Source organism: Lycium ferocissimum, chromosome 2, assembly GCF_029784015.1.
Source record: "Lycium ferocissimum isolate CSIRO_LF1 chromosome 2, AGI_CSIRO_Lferr_CH_V1, whole genome shotgun sequence".
Classification (NCBI taxonomy): Eukaryota; Viridiplantae; Streptophyta; class Magnoliopsida; order Solanales; family Solanaceae; genus Lycium; species Lycium ferocissimum.
In genome coordinates, this window is record NC_081343.1 from 71,752,813 (window position 1) to 71,779,701 (window position 26,889).

The window sequence follows — 26,889 nt, forward strand, 5'->3', positions numbered from 1 at the left end:
AACAAGAAATCATCATTCCTAAACTAGGGTTTTCAAGAAAACCCATCTCAAGGTTCAAGAATTCAAGATTTTGGAAATCTTCTTCAAAGCTCAAGTCTTTAATTCAAGTTTTGGAGCGACTAAGGTATGTAGAGTTACTATCTACGTGTGGGAACATCATTGTTCTTCACCACGCCTCATCATCCATAAATTATGATTCTTTACGAAACCATGTTCATGATAACCCTAGGTCCATGTCCATGATTATATTATGTATGAATTGTTATAATTCCATCATTGAGTTCTTAATATTTTTTTATGATTATTAAGAATCTGTCCGTAATCTATGAAAAATCCATATATCTCATTCCATGGGTTCATGCATGCTAGTTTATGATATATTATGCTATTTTCAAGATAATACTATACATGTTTTACAAGTTCATGCAAGCAAGCTATAATTTATGATATCCATGTACAAGCAAGTTATATTCATGAAAACCATGGGCGCAAGTGCCACTTATTTTACATGTTCATGATTTTGGGAGTTGCTTTAATTACCGAGGAAGGTTTCAGATAGCCTGAAACTACGTAGCCACCGTAGGATGAGGATCGCTCCACCCATGTCCCGAACGATCTCTCATAATGACTGGATCCTTTCATAGTTTATTAAATCTCATGTTCTCTGGCAAGGACTGAGTGTTCTGCTAGCGGGACGCAAGCACCAGGCCATGGATCGGTTATAAGTTATTGCTCTCCCTACTTATGATATTTTTACCATGTTATATATATATATATATATATGTATATATATATATATTATTTCATGTCCCATGTTATTTCATTCGGTTGCTTTACATACCAAGTACATTCAAAGTGCCGACGTCCCCTTTATATTGCCGGGGGCTCGCATTTCACGATGCAGTGCCGATATACCCGACGACACATTCGCAGGATAGCATTCGTATCAGCTTATTGGTGAGCCCCATCTCATTCGAGGTTTAGTCAACTTTTGTTTTATGATTAATTATGCATCTAAGGTATGCTGGGGGCCTTATCCCAGTAAGTATGTTTTCCAGTCAGACTCATGATAGAGGTTTCATAGACTAGACAAGTCAGTAATGTTATGTCAGACATTCGGAGCCGTATAGCCATTTTGGCTCATTCATATTATTTTCGCACTCATGTTTAAACAAGTATTTTTATTAAGTATTATGACTTACTACGTTTTATAAAGGCTCATCATGCATTCACGTTATATTCCGCTTCATGTTATGCCTCATGATGATTCGGCAAGCCACGTGGTTCGCTTCTGGCCACATGCGGTAAGGCACCGAATGCCGTGTTTCGCCCAGGCCATGGTTCGGGGCGTGACAACATCCTTATCCTCTAGAGTTCATACATATTTATTTACTCTCTCTCTTTTCTTAGACATATTTATTTACTTCACTATAAATGATCTGACTATTATATTTTCTTCATGTTTTTGAAAAGTAAGGAGTGAAGACCCAACACTGAGGAGGCTTTTTGCATTCTCTGTTCTCACATTAACTCTCTTTCTCTAATTTCCAAGCTGCTGACTGGCTAACCGTGTAATAACCCAACTTTTAAATAAGGGTTTATTTGGTAATTTTAGCTAAAAGGAATTAAAAAAAAAAAAAAAAAAATTCGAAATTAGAGTTAAAAAGAAAATTGAAAAGAAGGAATTTAGTGGGCCAAGCCCAAAAAGGAAAAGGAGAAAGGAAAAAAAAAAGTTAAAGACTTCAATAGTCTGATGGTCTAAGCCATTAGACGTGAAGGTTTAATTGTGCACAGCTGAAAGGAAAATAAAAGAGAACAAGCAACCGAGGGAGAAAAACCAGTGGAAAAAAGGAAAAAGAAAGGGAGAAAAAGAAAGGAAAAGAAGGGATAAAAATAAGAACTTTCATCCCAAATCATCAAGGTAATGATTCTAATCTTTTATTTAAGTTTATTACATAATTATGGGTGAATCTTTATAGTAAAAATATGGGGATATTTTGAGGAATTGAGAAAGTTTAGTTGTAGGGTTCTTCAATCAAAATCATTGATTTGAAAGGGCAAATAGTGTCAGAATTTAGACTTCTATATATCGTTGCAATCCTCTCGTTAAGGCCTTCCCGAAAAAATATGTCTTGTTGGGTTTTGAACACATTGACCAGAGGACGTTTTTGTCCTTTTAAAATTTGACTTTAACCGTTTAAGCCTCTAAAAATATAGAAGTAACCCTCAGGGGTTGGCCTGGTGGCAATTGACCTGAGCCTTGGGGTGCTCCCTTTCAAGGTCTCAAGTTCGAAACCCGCTGGGTGCAAACAATTTCTGAGGGCCATCGGACTGGGGAAACCCTGAATTACCCGTGGTGCACTTGCGGGAAACTTATGTGCACCCGGATTAGTCTGGCTCAAAGAGACTCGGACACCCGGTGCTTAATCAAAAAAAATATAGAAGTGGTTTACCCTAAGGGTTTTGACCATTCTAAATCCGTTTTTGTGTAGTTTGGGGCAATCCGGAGACTCGAGAACGCAGTTTTGAATTATTGGGAAGTGTGCTTGAATTGTGAATTTGAGGTAAGTGAGACTTTAAGCTTTGGGTACTTGCTTTTCAAAACCCGTTTTAAAAATTTGTTTTTGTTCGTCAGTCCGTGTGTTGGGGCGAGCGTGTGCTTGGTAGAATCGGTAGTCCTTAAGGCCAGCCGCATATGCTTTATTTTTCAAATAATCTAAAACTATCTTTATAAATTGTTTTGTGATGTGATATAGCTGTGAGCCATGATATTGGGGCATTGTGTATGCTTTTTGATGATATTGTGGCATTGTGTATGCTTCCCTTAGCATTGTGTATGCTTCTTGATGATATTGGGGCATTGTGTATGCTTCCCTTAGCATTGTGTATGCTTCCCGACATATTTGGCACATTGTGTATGTTGCCGTGGATTCATGGTGTTGATTAATTCTTTAACTGCTGTTTATGACAGGTCCTTAGTGTAAATTGTGTTGAGATATATAATATATTTGATAAACAGTGGTTTGGGACTTGTTTGCTATTATATAATGATATATTCATGTGCGTAATATTTTGTGCTTGTTGTGTGTTTGTATTTTCTAACACTTGTTCCAGGGGTATTTAAAGTGGCGAGTCGAGGCCGGGTTATATTTATGTATAACTCATTGCATGTCCATGCGGATACGTGAACGAGGCTAGTAATTGAAGATTTCGTGAGTGGATTCTGTTCGAGGCGAGCCACCGCATTGTTCGTGGAGGCGGCCATTTCAGCTTTATCTAGTTTATTTCTAGTTATTTCTTTTATTTTGGGTTTACATGCCCGACACTCAAAACTCATATAACTCTGTTAGATGCTCCATGATCTTAGCGTGGGATGTGGGCTAGAGATTCTTTTTATCTTACCGTTGGTTGGTTTTCATAAATCGATTATGGATTTGGTTGGCGACTATTTCGCATTTTTATCATTAATAACGTTGTTGGACCTGCACTTACTTTCTTTTAGTGCTTTTGTAAATGATTAAGGGTATGATATATGGTTCGCCTGGCGGGTGGTGTTTGCTGGGTGCCAATCACGTCTAGCGGGTATTTTGGGACGTGACAAAGTTGGTATCAGAGCTTAGGCTTTAAGTCCCGGGTCATGGAGCAGTGTTTAGTAGAATCTTGTTCATAAGTATGTAGGCGCCTATACTTATGACCTTGAGGGTACTGAACATCTAGGAAGTTTTCCCTTCTTTCATTCCTTGTTCGTCCGTGAGTTGAATCAAGTCTAACCTTGTAATATTTATTTCGCAGATGGCTAAGAAACACGCATCTTCATCTGCTAAACGTGGTGCTGGACAGAGTGCTACCCGTGGTGGTAGACAAGCTGGTACTCATCAGACTAGAGCTCAGACTAGGACTCAGGCCACTCCTCAGCCCGAAGTTGTGAATGGGGGTCAGCCCCGAGTTGCGTCAGAGCAAGTGCAGGAACAAGTGGTTCAGAACACTCCACCAGCACCAACTGCTGCACCTACTATTGCTTTGCCTGCAGATGTGGTGACCAAATTGTTGAATGTGTTGGAGGCATTGGCGCCCAATCATGGTGGAATTCTAGGTCCTTAGGCTACTTCACAAGCACAAGCTCAAGTTCTGTTGAACGTTGCGTGACTAATCGAGACACTCGCCTGGCCCCTCAACAAAGTCGTCCGCCCTATAGGGCAATCCAAGGAGTTTAAGAAATTCATGGATCTTAAGCCACCAGAGTTTGGTGCTTCACCAACTTCTATTGAACCTCAAAAGTTCATTGATCGTTGTGAAAAGATATTGACTACGTTGGGGCTGAAGGAGACTCGTGGTGTGGAATTTGCCACTTTCTTATTCTCAGGGTCTGCAGAGTCTTGGTGGATTTCGATTCAGAGAGGTAGACAAGCAGGGTTACCACCTATTACTTGGTCGAATTTTTAGCCGTTTAAGGACAAAGTTTATTCCATTAAGCAAGCAAGATGACATACGAGATGTCGGTTCAATAATCTACAAGGGCGGGGAACTATGATCATTACAGAGTATGAGGCCAAGTTTATAGATTTATCCAGGTATGTGCCTTCTTTGGTTGAGGATCCGAGAGAGGTGAGACGATTCGTGGATGGACTTGAGCATCGCTATCGTGGTCTTGTAGTACGAGATGTGCGACATGGTACCTATTCAGATGTAGTTGACACTGCTCTCCGTTACGAGTCCTATCTAGAGATGGACAAAGTTGAGTGTGAAAGCAAAAAGTCACGTAACACGGGTGGGTTTAGTGGTGCTCCATCTGGGGGCAAGAGTGGTTTTTATCGTGGGCAGTCCAGACCTACTCAGTCAGAATCAGTGGTGCAGTCTTCTAGTGGTTTTTCAGCTAGACAGGGCCAGCAGCAGATGCAGAGGAAGGGTAGCAGCTCCTATCAGTCAGGTTATCATCCGAGGTGTTCTAACTGTGGTAGAAATCACAATGGTCGTTGCTTTGGGGCAGATGGGGCTTGTTTTACTTGTGGTGAAAAGGGGCATATTGCTAAATACTGTCCTAAAGGAAATTCTGGTGCTAGTCGAGCTACTACACAACCGCAGGGAACTACTACAGCTACACAGGGTCAGATTCGCCCCAGCTAGGGCCGCTCCACAGGGTGCTCGTGGACAGGGTCAACAGGGTGCTCAGGGAGGGGGTGGACCGTCGAGATTCTTTGCTATGACCAGACAGGATGTCGAGGCATCTAATGCAGTAGTCACAGGTATTATTACTATTGGTTCTCATGGTGCACATGCTCTTATTGATCCCGGTTCTACGCATTCGTATGTATCTCCTTTTGCTATATTCTTAGAATGGGGAGTTGAGTCTATTAATGTGCCATATGTGGTAGAAACCCCAGTGGGAGAGAGTATATTAGTGGATAGAGTTCATAGAGATTGTGTGATATCTGTTCAGGGCAGGGACACCGTAGTTGATCTATGTGTGTTATCGATGTCCGTTTTCGATGTGATTATGGGCATGGATTGGTTGGCATCATGTTATACATAGGTTGATTGCTATGCTAAGCTTATACGTTTTAATTTTCCTGGAGAACCTTTAGAGTGGAAAGGCATGACTCCTGTGACTCAAGGAAAAATAATATCTTATGTAAAGGCAGTACTTGGCAGAATCAGTAGTCCTTAAGGCCAGCCGCATATACTTTATTTTCAAATAATCTAAAACTCTCTTTATAAATTGTTTTGTGATGTGATATAGCTGTGAGCCATGATATTGGGCATTGTGTATGCTTCCCTTAGCATTGTGTATGCTTCTTGATGATATTGGGGCATTGTGTATGCTTCCCGACATATTTGGCACATTGTGTATGTTGCCGTGGATTCATGGTGTTGATTAATTCTTTAACTGCCGTTTATGACAGGTCCTTAGTGTAAATTGTGTTGAGATATATAATATACTTGATAAACAGTGGTTTGGGACTTGGTTGCTATTGTATAATGATATATTCATGTGCGTAATATTTTGTGCTTGTTGTGTGTTTGTATTTTCTAACACTTGTTCCAGGGGTATTTAAAGTGGCGGGTCGAGGATCTTACTGAGTTATTTTTATGTATAACTCACTCCTTACCTGCATGTCCATGCAGATACTGTCGTTGAGAACGAGGCTAGTAATTGAAGATTTCGTAAGTGGATTCTGTTGCTGAGGTGAGCCACCGCATTGTTCGTGGAGGCGCCATTTCGACTTTATCTAGTTTATTTCTAGTTATTTCTTTTATTTTGGGTTTACATGCCCGACACTCAAACTCATGTAACTCTGTTAGATGCTCCATGGTCTTAGCGTGGGATGTGGACTAGAGATTCTTTTTATCTTAGCGTTGGTTGGTTTTCATAAATCGATTATGGAGTTGGTTGGCGACTATTTCGCATTTTTATCATTAATAACGTTGTTGGACCTGCACTTATTTTCTTTTAGTGCTTTTATAAATGATTAAGGGTATGATATATGGTTCGTCTGGCGGGTGGTGTTTGCTGGGTGCCAATCACGTCTAGCGGGTATTTTGGGACGTGACAAACCGGTTCTGATTCTCATCTCCGGTTTAGAGTTTTTTCTTCATCACCTTTCCTTATAAGCTAGCCCATTTGCTTAACGTTTGCAACTTTCTCTATTTTTTGGCTAGCAAGTTCTCGCCGGTAATTGATTTCTGGTGATTTTGGAATCGGGGTTTTATTCAACAGCTTATTCTAAGTTGAGAGGACTAACGCCGGCGATCGGCAACGGGGACGGATGGTCGGCAGACATTGATGAGGCTTCCTCAATTTTTAGGATGTGGGTAATAAGGGATTATGGGTTAATTTTAATTAATTAGAAAATAATTAAAAATAAGCCAATTGGATGATGACACCTATCACTCCGTTAAAGTGGGGGGTATATTTGGACCCAAAGTATAACGGTAAGGGTATATTTGGACCCAAAGTATAACAAGGGGTACATTTGGCCCTTTTCCGATAGTACAGGGGTATATTTGGTCCTTTTCCGTTAGTAAAATGACTCCGAATTATTACAAAAAAATACATTTGGACATTTACTTGGGGTTTATCAAAGAAAAATGCAAACACCTAACCTAAGATGAAATAAATAGTTTGACAGAGATTTCAGTGAGTGGGATTTTGTTGTCAAAAATGTAATAAGAACAGATCCTGACCTAACATCTATCAAACAATTTACGTGGATACCTTAAATTGAACTGTCACCAGATATAATTCAACTGCTAATTATCACGTAGTTCAGCTTTGGAATATAAGAACTTGGATTGTAAGAACATCATTTTAGCACTTCCAAACATCTGAAACAAGGGATTCATAATTTTGATTAAAAAAAGTTTAAGTATACGAGCTCTATAACCAGACATAAGTGGAACCTGCTTACACCTAGTGCATAGATGCAACTAAAAGTAGGTGTCAACAACAACAATTGAGCCTTTGCCTCTCGCACAGCTGTGTGAGTTCATAGTGCAGCTAAAATAGTATCAATGTTCTATGCTGTTAAGTACTAAGCATTCTCACTGTTCTGATACAATTTTACCTCACAACGCTAAACATATCAGTAACAGGAGTATAGATTTCATCCAGCGGGTATTATCTCATTAGAATCATGAGACAACTTACCACACAATTGATGGCTTAAATTATCCAAAGTTGATTGCTTCATTGGCAGTTATAAATGTATAATATGCAGTTGTTCCTGCGATTTCGAGAAAAGAATTTCACGGTTTATTTTCTCTTCTGTCTTTCCTTTATGTTTTCTCTTTTCATTTTCTGCTTTAGATTCTGACCTAATCCTAACACTTATTAGCAAAACCCACAAAGAATTCAGTATAATGAAGCATTAAGTAGGAGATGATAGCAGAACAATGCATATGTTACTGCCAAGGTTTTGGTTCACAGTACTCACCGCATTAAGTGCAAACATTTTGGCTTCCACCTCCTTCCAGGGAATATGTAAGCTGTTACTGGTCCAACCTCCGAGGAAGATCTGATATTGAATACAAAAACAAAAGTCATTTAATTAATAGAAGAAAGATAATAAAATTGCTAGCTTGAAAATAAGTCCCAGAGTATCCGAAAAACTGTCAAAAGGTGAAAAGAAAAAGAATTTTAAAAAGGGAAATAACCAAATAAGATCATTATTTAGCAGTAAATGCAAAATATGATAAGGAAATACTGGGTAGAAAACTAGATATGGATAGTTCTTGCATATTTCTGTTGAAGTTAAAGATGAGAGGGTAAAAAGGATGGTGCGGTATTGATAGGACGATGACGAAGAGAGGTGACAAACTTGACCAACCAAGAAAATACCAAAGTACAACAACAGCATATAGATTGAAAGATGGAAGAATTCCAAAGTCTAATTGATTTACTTCATAAACAATATATACAACAGGATACCCACAACGTATTTTGGGGGGGGGGGGGGGGGGGGTGTGGGAGAATAATGGAGTGTTCTCGGTTAAATCCTATTATGATAAGCTTTTGAATGAGGAGGTGGACTTTCCATATAGGGTGATTTGGATCCCCAAGGTAACGAGAAAGGTGTATTTTTTACTTGGTTAGCAACTAAAAGAGTGATCTTGACGTTGAAGAATCTAAGGAAGAAGGTCACTTATGCAGTTGGTGCTTCATGTGTAGGGTGGGTGCGGGTGAAGATATTGACCATCTCCTCATTCATTGTCCGGTGGCATTGAGATATGGTGGGAGAGTTTTATATGGTTTGGAATTTTTTGGTTGATGACAGGCACGGTAGAAGAGGTTATGGCCTGTTGGAGTTATGGAAGTAGGAGAAGACGTAGGGTATGGAATTTTGCGCCGTTAGCTCTTACGTGGGTAGTTTGGAGGGAACAAAACACAAGAGCTTTAGATGGAGTAGAGATGATATTTTTTCAGATAAGCAGTAGTGTTTTATCTCTTATTTCCTTTTGGTGCATTCATAAGATTCCTTTATGTATAGAAGATCGGGTGTTCGTAGAAAAACATATTTCCTTAGCGGTTTTCTACTTTTTGGTATACTTCTTGTATACAAGCATTTTTTTTTTTTTTTTTGCTTGAATACCAATAAAATTATTACTTTATTAAAAAAAAATACCAAAATCGAAAAAGAAAAGAGTAAAAGAAAAACGAGAAAAAGTTCCAAATAGCAGAGAAAGGAAGAGCTAATGAAAGCCTAGCCATACCCAACGAATATATTTCTGTGAAAGAGTAAGAGCGGAAAACAAACTCAGTTAAGAGATTAAGCAACGGAAACATAGAGCATCTTATAATTTTTCGTATGCAAATTCTTCTGGTCACTTCTTCGATGTTAGAGGAGATTGGAAAAAAAAAAAAAAAAACTTGTTGGTAGAGTAGAAACTCATGAAATCCATTTGTACTTGCTGGTTATCCATTTTTTTTATAATGAGTTATATGGATATGATCCATATTTAATTGGTAGAGTCTAAATTCATGAAATTCATTTCTAACTTGCTGGTTATCCATTTTTTATTTTAAAAAAAAAAAAGTATCCATTATAATGAGTTATATGGATATGATCCATATTTAATCCGCCTTAAATAAATAAATTATTTACCCCGTTTATAATTTGGAAATCTTATCCATTTCTCCTGCAATTCTTTTTTTCATCAAGTAATAAATTTTAGTTAACAAATGGAAAAAAAAATTACCCATATACAAGGAGTATACTAACTTTAGTTATTTCAGATGAGAAACAAGCCTAGTTATTTCAATTGCAACAAAGTAATAAGCCAACCCAACTGATACCTTCTGGATAAATGCTGTAGAACCTAAAAGCTGACAAACATCCACCAAAAGCTCCATCAGGTTCATCCTGAACTGTTCAAGGCTGTCAGGCAGGTCAACCATTACTCCCTCGCCATAAAAGGTAGAATCATCCACCTGTTTAAGTAGAGACCCATAACACAAAACAAATAAATAAATGAATAAATAACAAAGAAAATAGAAGAGTAAGAAAAGGATGGCATTAGTTTTAGATTAATTTTATGCACGAGAGCAATTAACAGTAAGTACACGGAACTTTACTGAAAGCTAGCCAAGGAAATCATTTTGAAACTAATTCATCAAAATGATTTATAGCGTATTTTAAAGAGGTTAGTCACCACTATAGTACAATATGTTTATACTGATGACATATCAAAACATGAGCAAAAATATTACTTGTCTACTAATCCAATTTTAGTGGCAACCTCTAACGGCCAAATTATGTAGACCGCCAAACAAGGAGAAAAAGGGAGAATAGAAAAATTGAGAAGGAACCAAAAAAAAAAAAAAAAAAAAAAGTAACTGACAATCCCTTATTGTAGGACAAAATAAGGTAAGAGTCTTTAAGATAGATAGTAAATCCTGTGAGCTATCCAGTGACCTTAATGCTGATAAATTCCTTCAGTGAAGCATGCCGAGTTGAGGTTATTATTGAAAGTCAAGAATATTATGTGGAATATTTTTAATGATTCTATCATAATGGTTAGAAAACCCAAAAATTAGGATATTGTTTGTAATGCATGTCGCCAAAAAACTTCCTGTAAAAAACCTCCTATAAGCAGCTCTCCTGTTACTTTTAAAGAATCAAGTCCAAGCAAGAGTTAAGAGTTTTCCTCTCTTCTTTTCTCTTCTAAAATGGTATCAAAGCCTCGATGTTTATTTTTCACCTACTGGCAAGCAGACTTACACTGCCCTCTAACACAACTTCTCTTTCTTTGTTTTACTTTTTCTTGAAAAACATTTTTCTGTATTTTACTATTTTCACTTCTGTTTCAATGATTGTTCTAGCAGCACCTCAGCCTTCTAAAGACCGTTTAATAACACTCAATTTTCTAATGATCTTCGGGACGCACTACTGCTAATACAATCATCCTTCCAGCGACTTTTCCAGTTCTTCTTCGCAGCCAAATTCAAGTCAAGTCGATGATGTCAATCAAATTTGCGACACTATACACCTCCTTCCAGTAATTGAGATGGATTCTCTTTCACTGGCGCTGAAAAGAAACGCTTGTTTCATTGTCAACAGCTTTCATTCCGGTGATTGTTCACTATTGCGCAACACTACTCATGGAAGTGGTACAATATAACATTGATGTTTTAGCCTTGCTTTTAACAAATAGTAGACTACTAGTTTCACCATCTTGAGTTTGAGGGGATGTTGAAAGTCAAGAGAATCACTAGGTATTTTTGGTACAATATTCTTAATCATTAAGTTATTGCTAAAAGTAACTCCGCCTCTCTAAGCTTGCTCACGTTGTTGGTCCCAAGCCCGAAAAAAGGATGAGGGTTGTAGTAAGCTGGCAGCCAGCATAAATTAGTTCTGAAGAGCTGAACACTCTTTATACAACTTAGTTTTTTCTGTGGTATGCGGGACAGTTTGCGCACGCTTTCCACTGGGTACCTGCTACCTCCCATCAGTACAGTTACCAGTTAACTGTGCCCAACAAGGCTTAGGCAGATGGGAAGAAATCACATATTTCAAACTGAAACCTTATGGTTCTCCTCCCACTTTATTGACTACTAGGCAACACCCTTGGGTACCTATTAAAAAAATTAGAAGTTCTTGCTTTGGTAAACTTTTAGAGCATCTACATGGTTCTGGTTAGCATTGCAAAAGATCATATTTTTGTATCTATATTTTGTATGCCATTCTTATAGGTCTTTTTTTTCAATAATTTAATACAATTATTAATTTACCAAAAAAGAGAAGATCTCATATCAAAAAGGATCGTCCCAATATAAACACAACTTTGATTAACAACAACTAATTATTGATATCTCATCAATTCTAGAACTAAGAGGCAACGGCATATATTTCCTCCAATTTCCTGATGATCCAAGTGAAAGCAGCACCCCAATGAAAGATGAAACGAGGGAGAAACAATAATTTCGAAACTATCGCCACATGTGATACCTCAGGAAACCTTGTTGAGTGATAAGTGCATAAGCACAATTTTCTTTCAATTATCACAGATATACTCTACGTGAAGCATAAAAGTTGTCATCTAACGATATTGTAAAACCCAACATAGAAGCAGAATAAAGAAACAATATGCACTACAATTTACAAATGCATGCAAACAGAAGTTAACCTGAGAACGCAACAGAAGGGCATCCAACAACGCCGAGAAAACAGGAAAAAATAAGACCTTGACGCTCTTAACATTTTCTCCACTATCTACATCCAGGCCTAGGATGTACCCAGCAAGACTGCACCTGCAAAGCGAGAGTGTTCTAAAATAGGGGAACCATTTGAACTGCACCTGTCTATAGTTAAGTAACAGGCCCCAATTTGTACAAAAGTAACTTTATTATGAAAAGGTAAAAGCACCAGAACTGCAAAGTCGAGTCTGCAATCTCCCAATCTTCACTTGGAAATGAAACACAACTGCCATCATACAGTACATGTTAGGTACTGATATGTACTAAGACTACACTTACATTTATAAGTAAAAGATGTTTTATTAGATGGACCAAGAAGGTCCCAAAAATTGTGTACATCAAAACAGAAACTTCCTTATCCCCTATGGTTGAAGGGATTCTAAGAAATTTAAGAAAACATCTACATCGTCTTCTAGCTTCAGATTGCACCGGTATTCAATATATGTAAAAATCTAGACCTAAGACAAAAATTTGCTGTGTAATTGTCATCAAAGCATCTGTTGTTTCTTTTTCTCCAAATTCTCCAAAAAATGCAAATGAGACTTGTGTTCCGCATCTGCCAGAGGTGCTTCCTGACATTCTGACTTTGCCATGCCAACAGAGCTTCTTTAATAGATTGAGGCATCACTCACTGATTCCCAAAAATAATAATAGATTGAGGCACCATACCTCCCACATGTATATAAAATGAAGGAGATTATGATTAATAAATTCAATCTCCTTCTGCACAAGTAGCACCTATTACAGAAAATGAACCTTTTTCTTGTATGTCTAGCCATCTGCAATCTACTCCTGCTGGTTTGCATAAAATTTTAGCAAGACTTGACGGCCTTGCTATCGCTTTGCAAAATAATCTGTCCTGCTCTGTTGCTAATAACTGGAAGCTGTCAAGTTGCAAAAAGGTTGAGCCAGCTTTTCTATTTCCCAGTCGAAGCAAATTCCTTCGGAGCATTAAATTCCATCCATCTCCAAGACTGCATTCTGCCAGTGTGGCTTGTTGTTTCGGAACTAAACTGTACAAATCTGGGACGGAAATCATTAAGGGGATTCCTCTAGCCAAGGATCCTCCCACATTTTTGTCTTCCTCCATCGCCAAGTGATATCACAGTCAATTTTTTTAAATTCTCCCAATAAGTTTCTTATTTATTTCCATAATGCAAACTCATAGGAATATGTCACTTGTTTGATAGACCAACAGTTTACCGTTCCATATTTTGTAGCGACAACTTTTCTCTATAAAACATCTTGATCATTGCTAAACCTCCACAACCATTTAAAAGTAGACTTTTGTGATTTAGTTTCAAGTCCCTCACCCCTATTCCACCCCATTGTTTTGGAGTCGTGACTGTGACCACTTCACTGAATTGCCTGACCATAGGAAATCCCTCCTTAGCTTGTCAAGCCGATTTTCAATTTTTCAGGGCAATACATGTATATATAAGTACTAAGTTAGTATCCCGTCTAAGACACTATTTGTTAGTATAAGTCTTTCCCAGCACACCTTTCAAGATAACTCCTTGACTTTGTTGAGCCCCCAGTGGTAAACCAAGGTAAGTAAAAGGAAAATGTTCCGCTTACATACTAGTATTCCAGACCCCACTTGTGGGATTACACTGGGTATGTTGTTTACATACGAGAATTGCAGCCAAGGACTGAATGTTGTTCACTATGTTCACTGAAACAGGCAGCTCTTGGACAGATTTAGATGAAGTACCAATAGTATCAAGGTATCATCTACATACAGCAAATGTTAAAGCTCCATCTGATTATTAACCCCCCAAATTGTGCTAGGTCCTGCTGTAATAGCTGTTACCTTTGCATGGAATAATTTATGGCTGGGGAAACTTTCAGATCTTCTGAACAAGTATCAGAAAGATGCCCTTCCAACTCTATTTTTCGGTAAGCACTTCCATATGGAATACCTTTGCTGGTTTCTTTAATTCCTTCTCCCCAATGAAGTTTGATTCCGTTCTTCATTCTCTTCATTCTCTTGAACTTTTGGTACTCTAAACCCTTTGATCCAGCCCTTTCTCCCTGCGACTTTTAACATCTTGCTCAAAGCTCCCAATACCAACAGTAGCCCACCGGTGTGCCATTAATGAGGATAGAGAACTTCCAGAGGCAATGAAATCTTTCATCCAATTTACCCATCTGTCAAAATATCCCATGGTACCAATAATTTCAACAGAAAAGACCTGTTTACGCAGTCATGGGCTTTTTCCAAGTTTAATTACAAACTATTCTAGCTTCTCCTTACCTCATTCTTGAGTCCAACTCTCATTAGCAACTAAAATTGCATCCGTCGTTTTCTGCCATGGATGAACGCGTTCAGTGTGCCTGAGACTGAGATCAACCTCCTCATAATACTTTTCAGCCTCAGTGAGGACATTAGCTGTGACCATGTAGACACTGCCTAAAAGGCATATTGTCTAAAATCCTTAAGCTATGTTGCCTATATCTTTTTTGGAGTTAATGCAATGAAGGTTGCATTTAGACTCTAGAAAAAAGCCTCTTCCATGTGTAAATATTCAAAAGTTGCCATCAGATCCCAGGAACTTTATCTCCTGCACTTTCTTAAGGTCATGCGAATGTCCTCCTCTGTAAAGGATCTCTGCAGCCATTCCCTGTCTGATTCCGAAAAAATCTTGGTCCATCCAATCTGGACTCCAACTTTCTGCTTCATGGAACAATTTTTGTAACAATTCAAGATTTCTCCTTCTATTGCACCTGGATCCTCAATTTCTGTTCCATCAATCAGTAGCTTTAAGGCCAAACTTTTGCACTAACTGGAGAACATATCAGGATAGACAGTCTCAAAGATAAAGCAGCATTTACATCACTTAGGCCCATGGTTATTAATTCTTCTACTTTATATCTAAATCAGGTTCATTAATACAAGTGCCTCTCTTGGTAAACGAGGCCAGAAATAGGGGCAGTATAAAAAAGGCACATTACAGTAAACTATGTTTACGATGGAGCCAGCCAATGATTATAGAACCAGGATTTTATGCTTTTATTCAAGAAAGTTTCATTTAGTGAATCGGAGAGTTGTCACATCTCCAAAGGAATGGGGAGGACTCGGTGTGAGAAGATTTGGGGTGGAGGAGAAAGCGTTTTTTGATGGGGGTTGTAGCGGAAAAATATGGTATCATAGGAGGATGGAGGACTAGAAACATTAGAACACCATTTGGTGTGGCTTATGGAGGAGTATTATATAGGGGCAGAAAAATATAGTGGACATATCTCTTTTAGGGTGGGGCATGGAAGTAGGGTTAGCCTTTGGGCATATAAGTGGTGTGGGGAGAACGAGTTGAGAGAAGTCTTTCCTAACATTTACAGTGTGTCTTGCCAAATAGATATGATAGTCAAACAAACTTGTAGGTCACATGAGGGGGAAGTTCGTTGGGATTTGAGATTCAGAGGAACCTACCGGGTTTAGAGATGGAAGAGTTCCATGATATGGTTAAGTTATTATATGGACAGGAGATACAGAATAATGGATCAGATGTATGGAGATGGCGAGAGGATAGAATGGCTTCGTCAGTGTTAAATCTTATTATGAAAGATTATTAGGCAGACAGGAATATATCTTCCCTCGTTGCTCAATATGGATCCCCAGGGCACCGAGGAAGGTGTGTTTCTTTGCGAAGTTGGCAGCAAGGAGAGTGATCTTGACAACGGAAAACCTAAGAAAGAAGAGGATCACCTATGTTAGTTGATGTTTTGTGTGCAAATGTTTGGGTGAAGATGTAGATCATCTTCTGTTGCATGGTCAAGTGGATAACTGATTGTGGAAGGTGGTTCTTAATTGGTTTGTTACAATGAATGATGTCGAGCACAATGAAGGAAGTGATGCATAGTTGGGCTTACAGAAGAGGAAGAGAAGTCCAAGGGCATGGAATGTTGCCCCTTAGCAATTATGTGGGTTATTTGGAAAGAGAGAAATAGGAGAGCATTTGAAGGAGTTAAACAAGATTTTTTTTTTAAACTGGGAACTGTGGAGTTGACAAAAATTTTGTAAAGTTGCAAAGTAGTTTGTTGGTTTAGTTTCTTTTGGTGTAACCATGAAACCCTATTTGTATAGAAATTGGGTTTCTTTTGTTGAGGGCCATATTTTGATGTAGGTTCTCTTTTCTGGGTACACAGCTTGTATACGGGGTTTCCCCCGAATTGTTAATAAAATTATTTACCTTATAAAAAAAAAAGAGATGCTTGCAGCACATAAAAGAAAATATAAGAAATGGCATCTGACCTCAAGAGTGCATCTGTCAGTACAAATGCTTCAGGACTTGCTTCAGTAATCAAAGACGGAGCCTATTATACAAGAAAAAATTAGCTAATTAGTTTCAGAGATCCTTGATGCTAAGTTGTTGAAGCATAGGTAGGACCCATTTAGTCTATTTGGCGGCAAGAATCAATTCCAGCTTGGAGTTTGAAATACTTACAGCGTGACCAATTTCTGACAAAAAACAAGCAAGACCACTTATCACAGTCTCGTCTCCACTGTTAAGAGCTGGGAGAAGAAGTACATCCCTAAGAAATCCAACTTTGCATAACAAGACTTGTGGTATACACTGCAAAAGCAAAAGTAGAAAAGGCTGGTTTAAAATCCAAAGAAAAAAATTAAGTTGGGCCAATTTTGTTTGGTGAAAATCTTCCAGATGGATCTCATATTAATTATTTTTTGAAGAAATAAGTAATTTATTGTTTGAAAGGGAGGATCCCCCAAACAACATACCTACAAAAAGTAGAAATATTAATGCAAATATATTTTCTATTCTTTCAAATGTGTTTCTCTTTCCTTCCATATAGTTCACATGATTGCCAACAGAGCCATCTCCCACGCTCTTTTCATTGCTTCTTCCTTCAGGACTTCCATCCTGCTAGCATATATCTAATAGTTTTGGTACTATCTGTCCCACCCCAAACATGTCTCATACGGTACACCCCAACCAGTTTGCTATCGAGCAATGGAGCAGCAAATGATTCACATCCTTACACATAGGATACCAACTTATGCATTTTTCTTTAAAAAGTCCCTACAGTTAGGTCTCATTTTATCCCTCTTCAGCAGCGCATGGTAACACAACTTCACTCTAAATTTGCCCTTTCTCAGTCCACTCCTTCTCCAAGTGTCCCTTTCCACAACTTGTGAAATCCTATGTTTGTATTAAGTTTGAGTAATCATCTCCCAATCTTGCAAATTCTTCTAAATCTTAAGTCTCACAATGTCCGTCTCCTTGTTCCGGTGAATACAGCAAACAACAGCGTGGACACGCCACGCCGTCTTTCTGTCAAAAGTTGATTGCTTGCAACATTTCCGCCATCAAACTGGATATTATATGTTTCCATAGGGCGTTCCATGTGACAACGTTATTCGGTTGGCCTGCCACATGGAGGGTGTTGGCTAAGCTTTTTAGCCAAGTCAAACTGGCTTATAAGCACCTTTTGACTCATCTGTGCATTTGGTAAACACCCAAAGTGCTAATAAGCCAAAAGTCATAAGTTGGTCACCCCCAAATTATGGTTTTTCAACTTATAAGCACTTATAGTTTGACTAAGATTTTTACTATTTTATCCTTAATTTTTTGTTTTTTTTTTTAATAAGTATTTATTAACAAATGGGGAAGTCCCCATATACAAGCCATATACCAAAAGAAGAGAATCTACACCAAAATATAATTCTCAACAAAAGAGATCCAATCCTCTATACAAAAGGAAACTAGAGATAACACACTACTTTGCAACTTTACAAAGTCTTGCTCCACCGCTTCAAATGCCTCCTATTTCTCTCTTTCCAAATGACCCACATGATTGCTAAAGGGGTGACACTCCATGCCCTAGATCTTCTCTTCCCCCTTCTCTGATTCCAACTATGCATAGCCTCTTTCACTGTGCCTGGCATCACCCATTGTGTCTTAAACAAATTAAGGGCCACTCTCCACAACGACTAGCCACATTGCAATGCAATAAAAGCATCCTTTATATTTTTAAAATGCCTTTTTCAAAACAAAGCCTCTTAACTTCCTCTCAATTCCATATCCACCGTTCATTTTTCCTTGCAAAGATTACTTTTACATCTTTTGTAAGGAAAAAAAAGGGTATTTTAGTTATTTTACCAAGAGAACAGCTTAGTAGCCCTTTTTTGCCAAACACGTCAACTACTTATTATCAATTTCAACACTTTTATCCAAACATGTAACTGTTTATTTATAAAATTAATTTCAACACCTAAAAATGCTTATCAGCACGTAATGCTTATCAGCTAATCCAAACGGGCTCTTTAGTTCTCAGCTATGACTTCTCTAGTGATACACGTTCCTCTATTTCAAAACTCCACAATCATATGCCAAGTAGGCTTTATTAAAGATCCCTAATCCCAAGCCCCCCCTTAGATCTCCCAGTTCATGTTCCGCAAGAGATATCTTTGCATTTTTTCTAGTCTTTCTGCCATTGCCATAGGTGTCATAAAAAAGAGAGATTGTAGATTAGGATACTAGATAGAATGCTCTTTATTAGCATTTTAGCACAACTTTTCCTCATGAATAGATCACTTATGCCGCCTTGCCAGTCTTTTCAGCTCTCCCAACAATTAGATTCTACACTACACTTTCCTTGCCAGTTGCACCAAAAGGTAGTCCCTAGTAAATTGCTGGTAGAGAATCTACCTACTGCCGAAATTCTATCAGTTGTTCAATGCAAAGTACTTAAAAGCGAAAAGCGCAAAATGGCACCAAAGTGCATGTGTGCAAGAAATATTATTATTATAAGCACAAATAATAGTTAATTGGATAAAGAATTAAAAAAACTAGAGTTCAGCAAAATATGTGAAGCAAAAATCAAGTCATTCAAGCCCATAAAAATTATTATACATTTCTGATTTAGAGCCCGTTTGGATTGGCTTATAGCTTAAAGCTGTTTGCAGCTTATAAGCTGAAAAAAATAAGTTGGGGTAGTCCAACTTATTTTTTTGGCTTATAAGCTGTTTTCAGCTTTATAAGCGCTTTAGATAAACTAAGTTAAATGGGTCCAATTATTTTTTTGAGCTTATTTTAAGCACAAAATGACTTTAAGCTGGCCAGCCAAACACTCAAAAAAGCTGAAAACAGCTTATAAGCCAACTTATAAGCCAATCCAAACGGGCTCTTAGATAAAAAGACGCAAGTTTAAGTTCTTATTGAATAGCTTTTTATACTAAATTTCTAACTTCTTATATCTAATCACCAAAAAAAAATATTTAAAATGTTTTCTTAATAATAAATGTATATATTTTTTGTCTAATGTTGTCCTCTAAAAGAACATGGGTGAAGAGGCTTACGCCTTAACACCTTGCGCCTACACAAACACCAATTAAGCGAGACAAAGCACACAATTTGGACTTTACCAAGCTCCAGGGCTTAAGTATGCCTCAAGCAAGCCTTTTTTTTTTTTAATAAGGTAACATTTGTATTCCATCCAAAAGTATCAACATTTTTTTGAATGCTGATGTGAAACTTTACATGTAAAGCCACCAAAAACAATGGCCAGGAGGTAATGATGCTAGTTACAATTTACACATTGCCTAGAAAATCTACCAAATCACCTACTTCCCCCACTGTATCTTGTTTACACCAAAAATAAAAGCAACTAAGACACTTCATTTTAACTATCTAGATGGAGTTACCGTTACCTTCAAATTGTCTTGAGTTTCTTTCCTTCTAAATTGACCACCAAATACAAGCTGGAATGGACTACCACCAATCTTCCTTCACCTTCCTTCTTCCAATTTCTTTCCAGTTGCATAGGAGTTCTAGGGTTGATCTTGGTAACACCCACTTCACCCCTACAATACAAAAGAACATATGCCACAGATGTGCAGTTATCTGACAATGTAGGAATAAATGCTCATTTGTTTCTGCATCTTTCCCACAAAGTAGGCATCTTGAGCATATCTGAAGACCTCTTCTTTGTAGAGCCTCTTGTGTTAGACAAGCCCGCTTCAAAACTAATCAAACAAAAGTAGAAACCTTATATGGAATTTTAACTTTCCAAATAAGTTTCCATGGCCAAACCAGAGATGGATTTACAACCTTGTTCTTCTCCCTATAAACTGATTTAACAGTGAAAATCCCTTTGCTGCATAGTTTCCAAACTGGTTTATCTGGAACATTAGTGGTTTCTATGAAGGAATTGAGTACCAAAAGCAAATCTGTGACTCTCCCTATTTCCCAATCATTTAGTGCCCTTCTAAACAAAAGATTTCACCCTTGTGCTGTCCACATTTGGGATATTTTGTCATTTTTTTGGAGACTGGGAATGTGTAAGTCCTGGAATAAAGTTTTGAGATTACAGTGCCCAATCCAATGATCTTCCCAGAAGGAAGTTTTTGTCCCATCCCCCACCTTTATGCTCAAATTTTCACTGCATTCATTCCACATTCTCCTAATAGTCTTCCAAACACTGCATCCGTAAGTAGTATTTGCTTCATTTGTTGTCTACTGATTCAACAAACCATATTTTTGAGCTATGCATTTCCTCCAGAGAGATTTGTCTTCCTTGCAAAACCTCCACAACCACTTCTGGAGTAGACTCTGGTTATGAAGTCTGAGATTCTTAATCCCCATGCCACCATGTTGCTTGCTGAGCATCACAATCTCCTACTCCACTAAGTAATAACCTTTCTTGTCTTTGTTACCATGCCACAAAAATTCCCTTCTTACTTTGTTAATCTTCTTCTCTATAGCCCTACGAATAGGAAGTAAAGACACCATGTAAGTAGGTAAGGCATCCAAGACTGAATTAATCAAAGTCAGTCTACCTCCAAGAGATAAATATTGACACTTCCATCTTGTCAATTTCTTTTCGCACCTTTCTAACACATCATTCCATATCTCTTGTGCCTTGTGGTTAGCACCCAGAGGCATTCCCAAGTACTTTGTGGGCAGTGACTCAGTTTGACAACCCAAGTTACTTGCCAAAACCTGTAGATTAGTCACCTGATTTACCGGATATAAGAAGCTCTTATTCCAGTTAACATGGAGACCTGAAATAGCTTCAAAGATGGTCAATATTGCCCTAAGGTGTATGATTTGTTCAACCTTAGCCTCACAAAACACCAAACAGTCATCCGCATACAATAAGTGTGTAATTTCCATGTCTTCACCCCTATTGGTTTGGGTTCCAAACCCTTTTATCCATCCATTAGTTTTGGCTTTTCTGATCATGTAATTTAGCCCCTCCATGGCTAATAAGAATAGGAAAGGTGACGGGGATCCCCCGCCTCAAACCCCCTGCTAGATTGAAAAAACCTTCAGGACTTCCATTAACTAGAACAGAGAACTTCACTTTTGGATATACAACATTTTATCCAATTGATCAATTTTTCTCCAAAACCCATGTTCCTCAAAATGTTCAGCAGGTAGACCCAGTGACATGGTCAAAAGCCTTTTCAATATCAAGCTTGCACAAAATTCCAGGATTTTTCTGTTTTACTCTGGAATCCACCAACTCATTAGCAAGTAGAGCTAGATCCATGATCTGTCTACCCTGCAAAAATGCCATTTGATGTACATCCACTAGCTTCTCCATGACAGTCTTCATTCTCTTTGTGATTAATTTGGAGATGATCTTGTACATGCCCCCTATCAAACTTATAGGTCTGAAGTCCTTTAATTCTTCAGCTCCAAACTTCTTAGGAATTAGAGCTATGAAAGTGGCATTAAAGGACTTCTCAAAGATCTCATTTTGATGAAAGTTGTCGATGGTTTGCATCAAGCAAGCCTTTAACAATAGTAGTTCAACATTGACCACTACACCTATTGGGATGATACCACATTTCTATAGATTTACTTTCAAACACAATATTGGAACCAAGATCATGTGTTATTCAAGTACCGATGCTAGCTCGGTTCCTAATTATACGAGACAAGAGAATCATCAGTTAAGAACATGTGGAATGCTCATACACCATCCCTTCATCAAACTGTTGCTGAAAAAACTCTCAGAAAAGCCCCAATCGCTGGTTTGTCTATAAATTTGACTAGCTATTTCCATGGCGAAGTTGAATAGCATGTATGATATTGAATCTCCTTGACGTAAGTGGCAAGTACTTTCAAGAAGTCTATAGTATTTCTATCGACCAAAAATGAGAACATAGCATTCAAATGCAGACAAAGATTCACTATCTCCACTTTTCCCGGAGCCATATCTTTTCCGTTACGAATTTTAAAAAACCACAAGAAATATGGCCAAATCCAATATGCCCAAATAAAACTTGATTTCATACTATTGATCTTAGAATTCACTAACTTATTTGCAATTAATTTGTCTAGCGTAATGTGACATCAACACCATAACATCTAAGACATTTTTAAGTCCAAGTGACTTCTCTCCTCACAACTTTGGACTGCCTCTGTTACCTCCTCCAACAACTCCCTCTCTAACAACCACTTCATTTCACCCCCTATGTTACCAAATCATTCTTATATAATTCTCAACACGGAAGTTCTCAATTTCTCCCTCACTTCCTCCCTCTCTTGAACTTTACTTCCACTCTTCCCTTTCCACCTATATTGGAACACCATACCTGCAACTATTTGGTGGATCATTTGGAGGGTGAGAAATGCAAGAATCTTCGAAGGTAAGAAAGACAATATCATTAATCTTAAACCCAAATTTAATTTTTTGCTTTAGTTTTGGTGTAACTTGGCCACGGCCAATGTTTTAAAGCTCATCGCCTTGATAGATTTCTTAGCTCTTTACACTACCTGTAAAGTATGATTCTCTTTGAATGTAATTGCTTACATCAATACAATCTCTACAATTACTTATAAAAAAAACCCTTACACAATCCACATGAAACGACTATATAAGTTAACACGTTCTAAATGTCCAACCTTAGCGGGTGGGTATTAGAATGTCAATTAAGTGTAGCTAAGGTATCCTTACATTGTCTTGGACAATCCTCACCATTGGGCTACTTTTGGCAGTTAAACTAGGCTTAAGGTCCGTTTCCTTAACCGTGTATGAGGCCATCTTTTGGCTACGCTATCCTCAAAATACTAAACTTGCGACATGTGAACCTCGAAATTGGATCACAATATGAGGGTGTTAGCTTATATACGTCTGGGATGAGTTATAAGAGCTCTAAAGACTTCGGTCACTTCACCTATAGTTTTAAGGTTTTGGGTTGGATGCCTAGATTTTTTAACGTGGTCAGAGCCAGACTAGGGTTTTCTTCATATAAATAAAGAAACCACTTCACATAATTCGCTATACAAGAAAATGAATCTTTTACCTCATGTCGACTCACAAGTTCAGTGAGAACTTCAATGGCTAGATCGAATGAAGACGAAACCTGTTAACCATTTGAGTAGGTAACTGCGTATTAATAACTTCTGAACTTGAAGCAACCTGAGACACCATTAGAATATTACCAATGAATGTTAGGTTTTTTGTTTTTTTTTATATTTAGCAATACATATTACCTGTAAAGAATTGAAAACGAAACTCAGAAGTGGATGTCCAGCCAAAGAGCTAGGCGGAATCTCCGAGAAACAACCAGCTCGAACCTATTGAACAGAGGTAGGTAGCAGAGACATTTAAGAGAAATACAAGAAATAACTCTGTACCTAATTCTGGCACCACTCCCACTCAATGACAAGATGCAAATAAGAATTAAATAAAGCATATTTTCCATTCAGGAAAAAGTTAGATTTTGTAAATAATCTAGTTTACTTCAGAGTTAACAAATAGAAGTAAATACTCGTGAAATAGTTGAAGTATGTACTTACTTTAATCATGGATGGTTGAGCTTTATAAGAAATTAAATATTAGGGCCTTCAGTGGGCTGCAAAATATTATGTTCCTACTTGCACGATGCAAAACATTCTTAAAGGTCAAAACCCATCAGAGTTCGATTAATAACAGCTTAGCAACGATAGTACATAATTCTTCATTTCAAGAGTAGTTATTTCTTTTTTTCATGAATAGTCAATTCTTTTTTCATTTCAAACAGTAGTTAGTTGCTGGTACACGGATTGTTTCACTTTGATTTCCTGGACTCTTTGCAGGACTACCGCTCGATGTAATTTCCTCCAAATTCTCTTTCTTTTCCTATTTTATTATCAACAACAATTATGTTGCCAACAAACAGAAGTAAGACAAGATGATACCCTCTATGTAAAGGAAAAAGAAGTCCACTTAAATACCTTTGCATATCAGAGGGCAGCAATCAACAAAAAAATCCTTTAGCTCATACCATAAAGACTCTGGGTGGCCTCAGTCTCAGACATTCCAATACAAAAAGCTAATATTGGACACCCACAGAATTTTGTAACTCCAAGAAGTTTCCCCATTATTGTAGAAGAAAAAAAATTAAGTCAAAAGCTAATAGAAGTCTTCTTATGAGGTCAAAATAACTCAGAACAGGCATAAGAGTAAGCATGACCATCAAACCAAAGACGGCAAACCGGTACTGCGATTCGGTCAGAGTGTGATAACCCTCTTGGTGATCCAGTAGTTCAGTGAACTGAAACACCCTGCTCAGGCCAGGATTTATCTGCACCAGGTATACTATATACATAGGGAGACGACCAGGTTTTATATAGTTGTGAGAGTTCCCTTTTGCACGGAATCTAGAATACTGGGTTTCTCCACACCATTATACAGACTACACACGAATCTTGGTCAGTGCAAGGGGGGATAAGTAGATTTTTTATGTCTCTAATCGGATAAATGTGACTCCAATACCTTTTAAAGTGAAAAAAAAAATACTCAAGAAAAAATAAGATTTGCAGAATATAGTTGCCGGTAAAGAGTTGATGACAACTATTGATTAATAGAGCCAAATGTCAGTGTTTATCATCATATTATTAGCATTATATCAGTCCTTCTCCTATTTTAACGTTTTCCTTTGAAACAGTCTGTCCTATATCGATTGACCACCAAAAGACCTGGTTAATGTATTCAGTCAAGATGAACTTACCCAACTTAGCAAACAACGCAAAATTTTCCTGTGCCTGCCCTGGAGTTGAACGCTACTGTCAAAACTCATATCACTCTGACGATGAAGGAACTCAAGAACCACTGAAGTATGCGAGAGAAGCTGCTCCTTACAGAAAAATATACACGTAAGATATAGAAGCTAGATAAAGTGCAGCAATTCATTCTAAAGCATCAACTTTTCCAAAAGAAAAAAAAAAAGTGCAGCTCTAAAACAATCACAAAGAAGTTATAAACCTCTCGACCATACTCGCGTCGCTGAGCCGAACTAGTTCTGTAATCAGTATTCTGATCCTCCACAACTTCTGGAAGGACTGTCAGCATTTCCAAGACAGCGACGTTGCCTTCATCATGGTTTTCCAAACTTTGGAGACTGCAAAAGAGCTTCTCAATTGGTTTTCCATGCTCTACAGCATGAAGCATGAGTGCAGAGAGAGCAAGACAAATTTGAGTCAACAGCTGTTTCCAACAAAATAAACATCTCAGCCAAAATAAATAAATACTCCCTCCGTCCCATTTATGTGGCACCATTTGACTAGGCATGGAGCTTAAGAAAGAAAGGAAGACTTTTGAAAATTGTGGTCCAAAACAAGCCTTAGATATTTGTGTGGCTGTAAATCATCTCATAAAGTTAAATTGTTTCTAAATATAGAAAGGTGACATTCTTTTTGGGACAGACTAAAAAGGAAAGTGTGCCATATGAATTGGGACAGAGGAAGCAAAATTTTTAACGTTACATTTTGTGCAAGCAGAATGCTGAATCACCTGTGGAGGGCCTAAACTAAATCTCTTAGCAGCCAATAGAAGAGCATTTAGCAGAGCATCCTTTGCTCCCATTTGCAGGTAGCTTCCTTCATTTTGTATCTGTAAGTTAGACAATATCCTCACACTATCAATAAGATATGAGCAACCACAAAAGTAGAATTAAGAGACATGCTTTTTCCTTTCCTAAATCCAGCACAGTACAACTTAATGAAAGTATGATCCGGTACTGAGGCACTGCATAGCTGGGCTTACAGGATGGGGAAGAGAAGTCCAAGGCCATGGAATGTTGCCCCTTTAGCAATTATGTGGGTTATTTGGAAAGAGAGATAGGAGAGCGTTTCAAGGGGTCGAACAACAATTTGTAAAGTTGCAAAGTAGTTTGTTGCTTTTAGTTTCCTTTTGGTGAACCCATGAGATCCCTATTTGTATAAAAAAATTGGGTTTCTTTTGTTGAGAACCATATTTTGATGTAGGTTCTCTTTTTTGGGTATACGGCTTTGTATACAGGGTTTCCCCCAAATTGTTAATAAAAGTATTTACCTTATCAAGAGAAATGATCAGGTATTATTGAATTTTTTTTTGAAAATGTAACATGATCAGGTATTATTGAATTGTGACAATTAAGATGCTATTGTTAACCAACCAACATAACAATGACCCTAATAAGAAAAACGCTAAATGACAAAGAAGAAACAATGGGAGCAGCTTATGGATAATGTACTGATATCACTTATAGCAAGTCAGAGATCCATAGGATAACTATACAGTTCTACTCATATTATGCAATCTAAATTTGGAAACTAGGGTTAGAAATGTGGGTTAAGTCTTCCCCCACCATAGTGTTCCGGTTCCCTCACACCCACCCTACTTATCTCCTCATTTACATTTTCAGATTTTCTTTGTTTTTGACAAATTGAATAATCTTTTTACCCAAATCTCCTATTTAATTTAGA

General features: G+C 37.8%; 2 protein-coding genes across 7 annotated transcripts in view; one reads left to right on the forward strand and one right to left on the reverse strand.

Annotated features, from left to right (window-relative positions):
- LOC132047371 (transportin MOS14) overlaps positions 1 to 26,889 on the reverse strand; it is a 61,094-nt gene that overhangs the window by 31,308 nt on the left and 2,897 nt on the right. For 2 of the 6 annotated variants that reach the window (XM_059438420.1, XM_059438416.1), the window contains exons 2-12: positions 25,937 to 26,035; positions 25,409 to 25,630; positions 25,155 to 25,274; positions 23,656 to 23,739; positions 23,466 to 23,525; positions 16,636 to 16,764; positions 16,443 to 16,504; positions 12,360 to 12,416; positions 12,121 to 12,244; positions 9,791 to 9,925; positions 7,932 to 8,012 (exon numbers count right to left, since the gene is read on the reverse strand). In XM_059438420.1, the coding sequence (XP_059294403.1) occupies positions 7,932 to 8,012; positions 9,791 to 9,925; positions 12,121 to 12,244; positions 12,360 to 12,416; positions 16,443 to 16,504; positions 16,636 to 16,764; positions 23,466 to 23,525; positions 23,656 to 23,739; positions 25,155 to 25,274; positions 25,409 to 25,630; positions 25,937 to 26,035 (1,173 nt within the window). Of the gene's footprint in view, positions 1 to 7,931; positions 8,013 to 9,790; positions 9,926 to 12,120; positions 12,245 to 12,359; positions 12,417 to 16,442; positions 16,505 to 16,635; positions 16,765 to 23,465; positions 23,526 to 23,655; positions 23,740 to 25,154; positions 25,275 to 25,408; positions 25,631 to 25,936; positions 26,036 to 26,889 lie in introns of those variants that run through there. The other 4 variants (XM_059438418.1, XM_059438417.1, XM_059438421.1 and 1 more) reach the window with 4 other exon arrangements.
- On the forward strand, positions 4,528 to 6,843 carry LOC132032211 (uncharacterized). The gene is made up of 3 exons (XM_059421967.1): positions 4,528 to 4,768; positions 4,827 to 5,243; positions 6,124 to 6,843. Exons 1-3 carry the CDS (start codon positions 4,528 to 4,530, stop codon positions 6,153 to 6,155), a joined length of 690 nt encoding a protein of 229 aa, XP_059277950.1. The 3' UTR covers positions 6,156 to 6,843.

Coding starts and splice junctions, on each gene's coding strand:
- LOC132032211 (XM_059421967.1), top strand. CDS start 4,528: ATGATCATTACAGAGTATGAGGCCAAGTTTATAGATTTATCCAGGTAT. Junction 4,769..4,826: donor CAAAAAGTCACGTAACACGG/GTGGGTTTAGTG, acceptor TGGGCAGTCCAG/ACCTACTCAGTCAGAATCAG. Junction 5,244..6,123: donor ATCTAATGCAGTAGTCACAG/GTATTATTACTA, acceptor ATGTCCATGCAG/ATACTGTCGTTGAGAACGAG.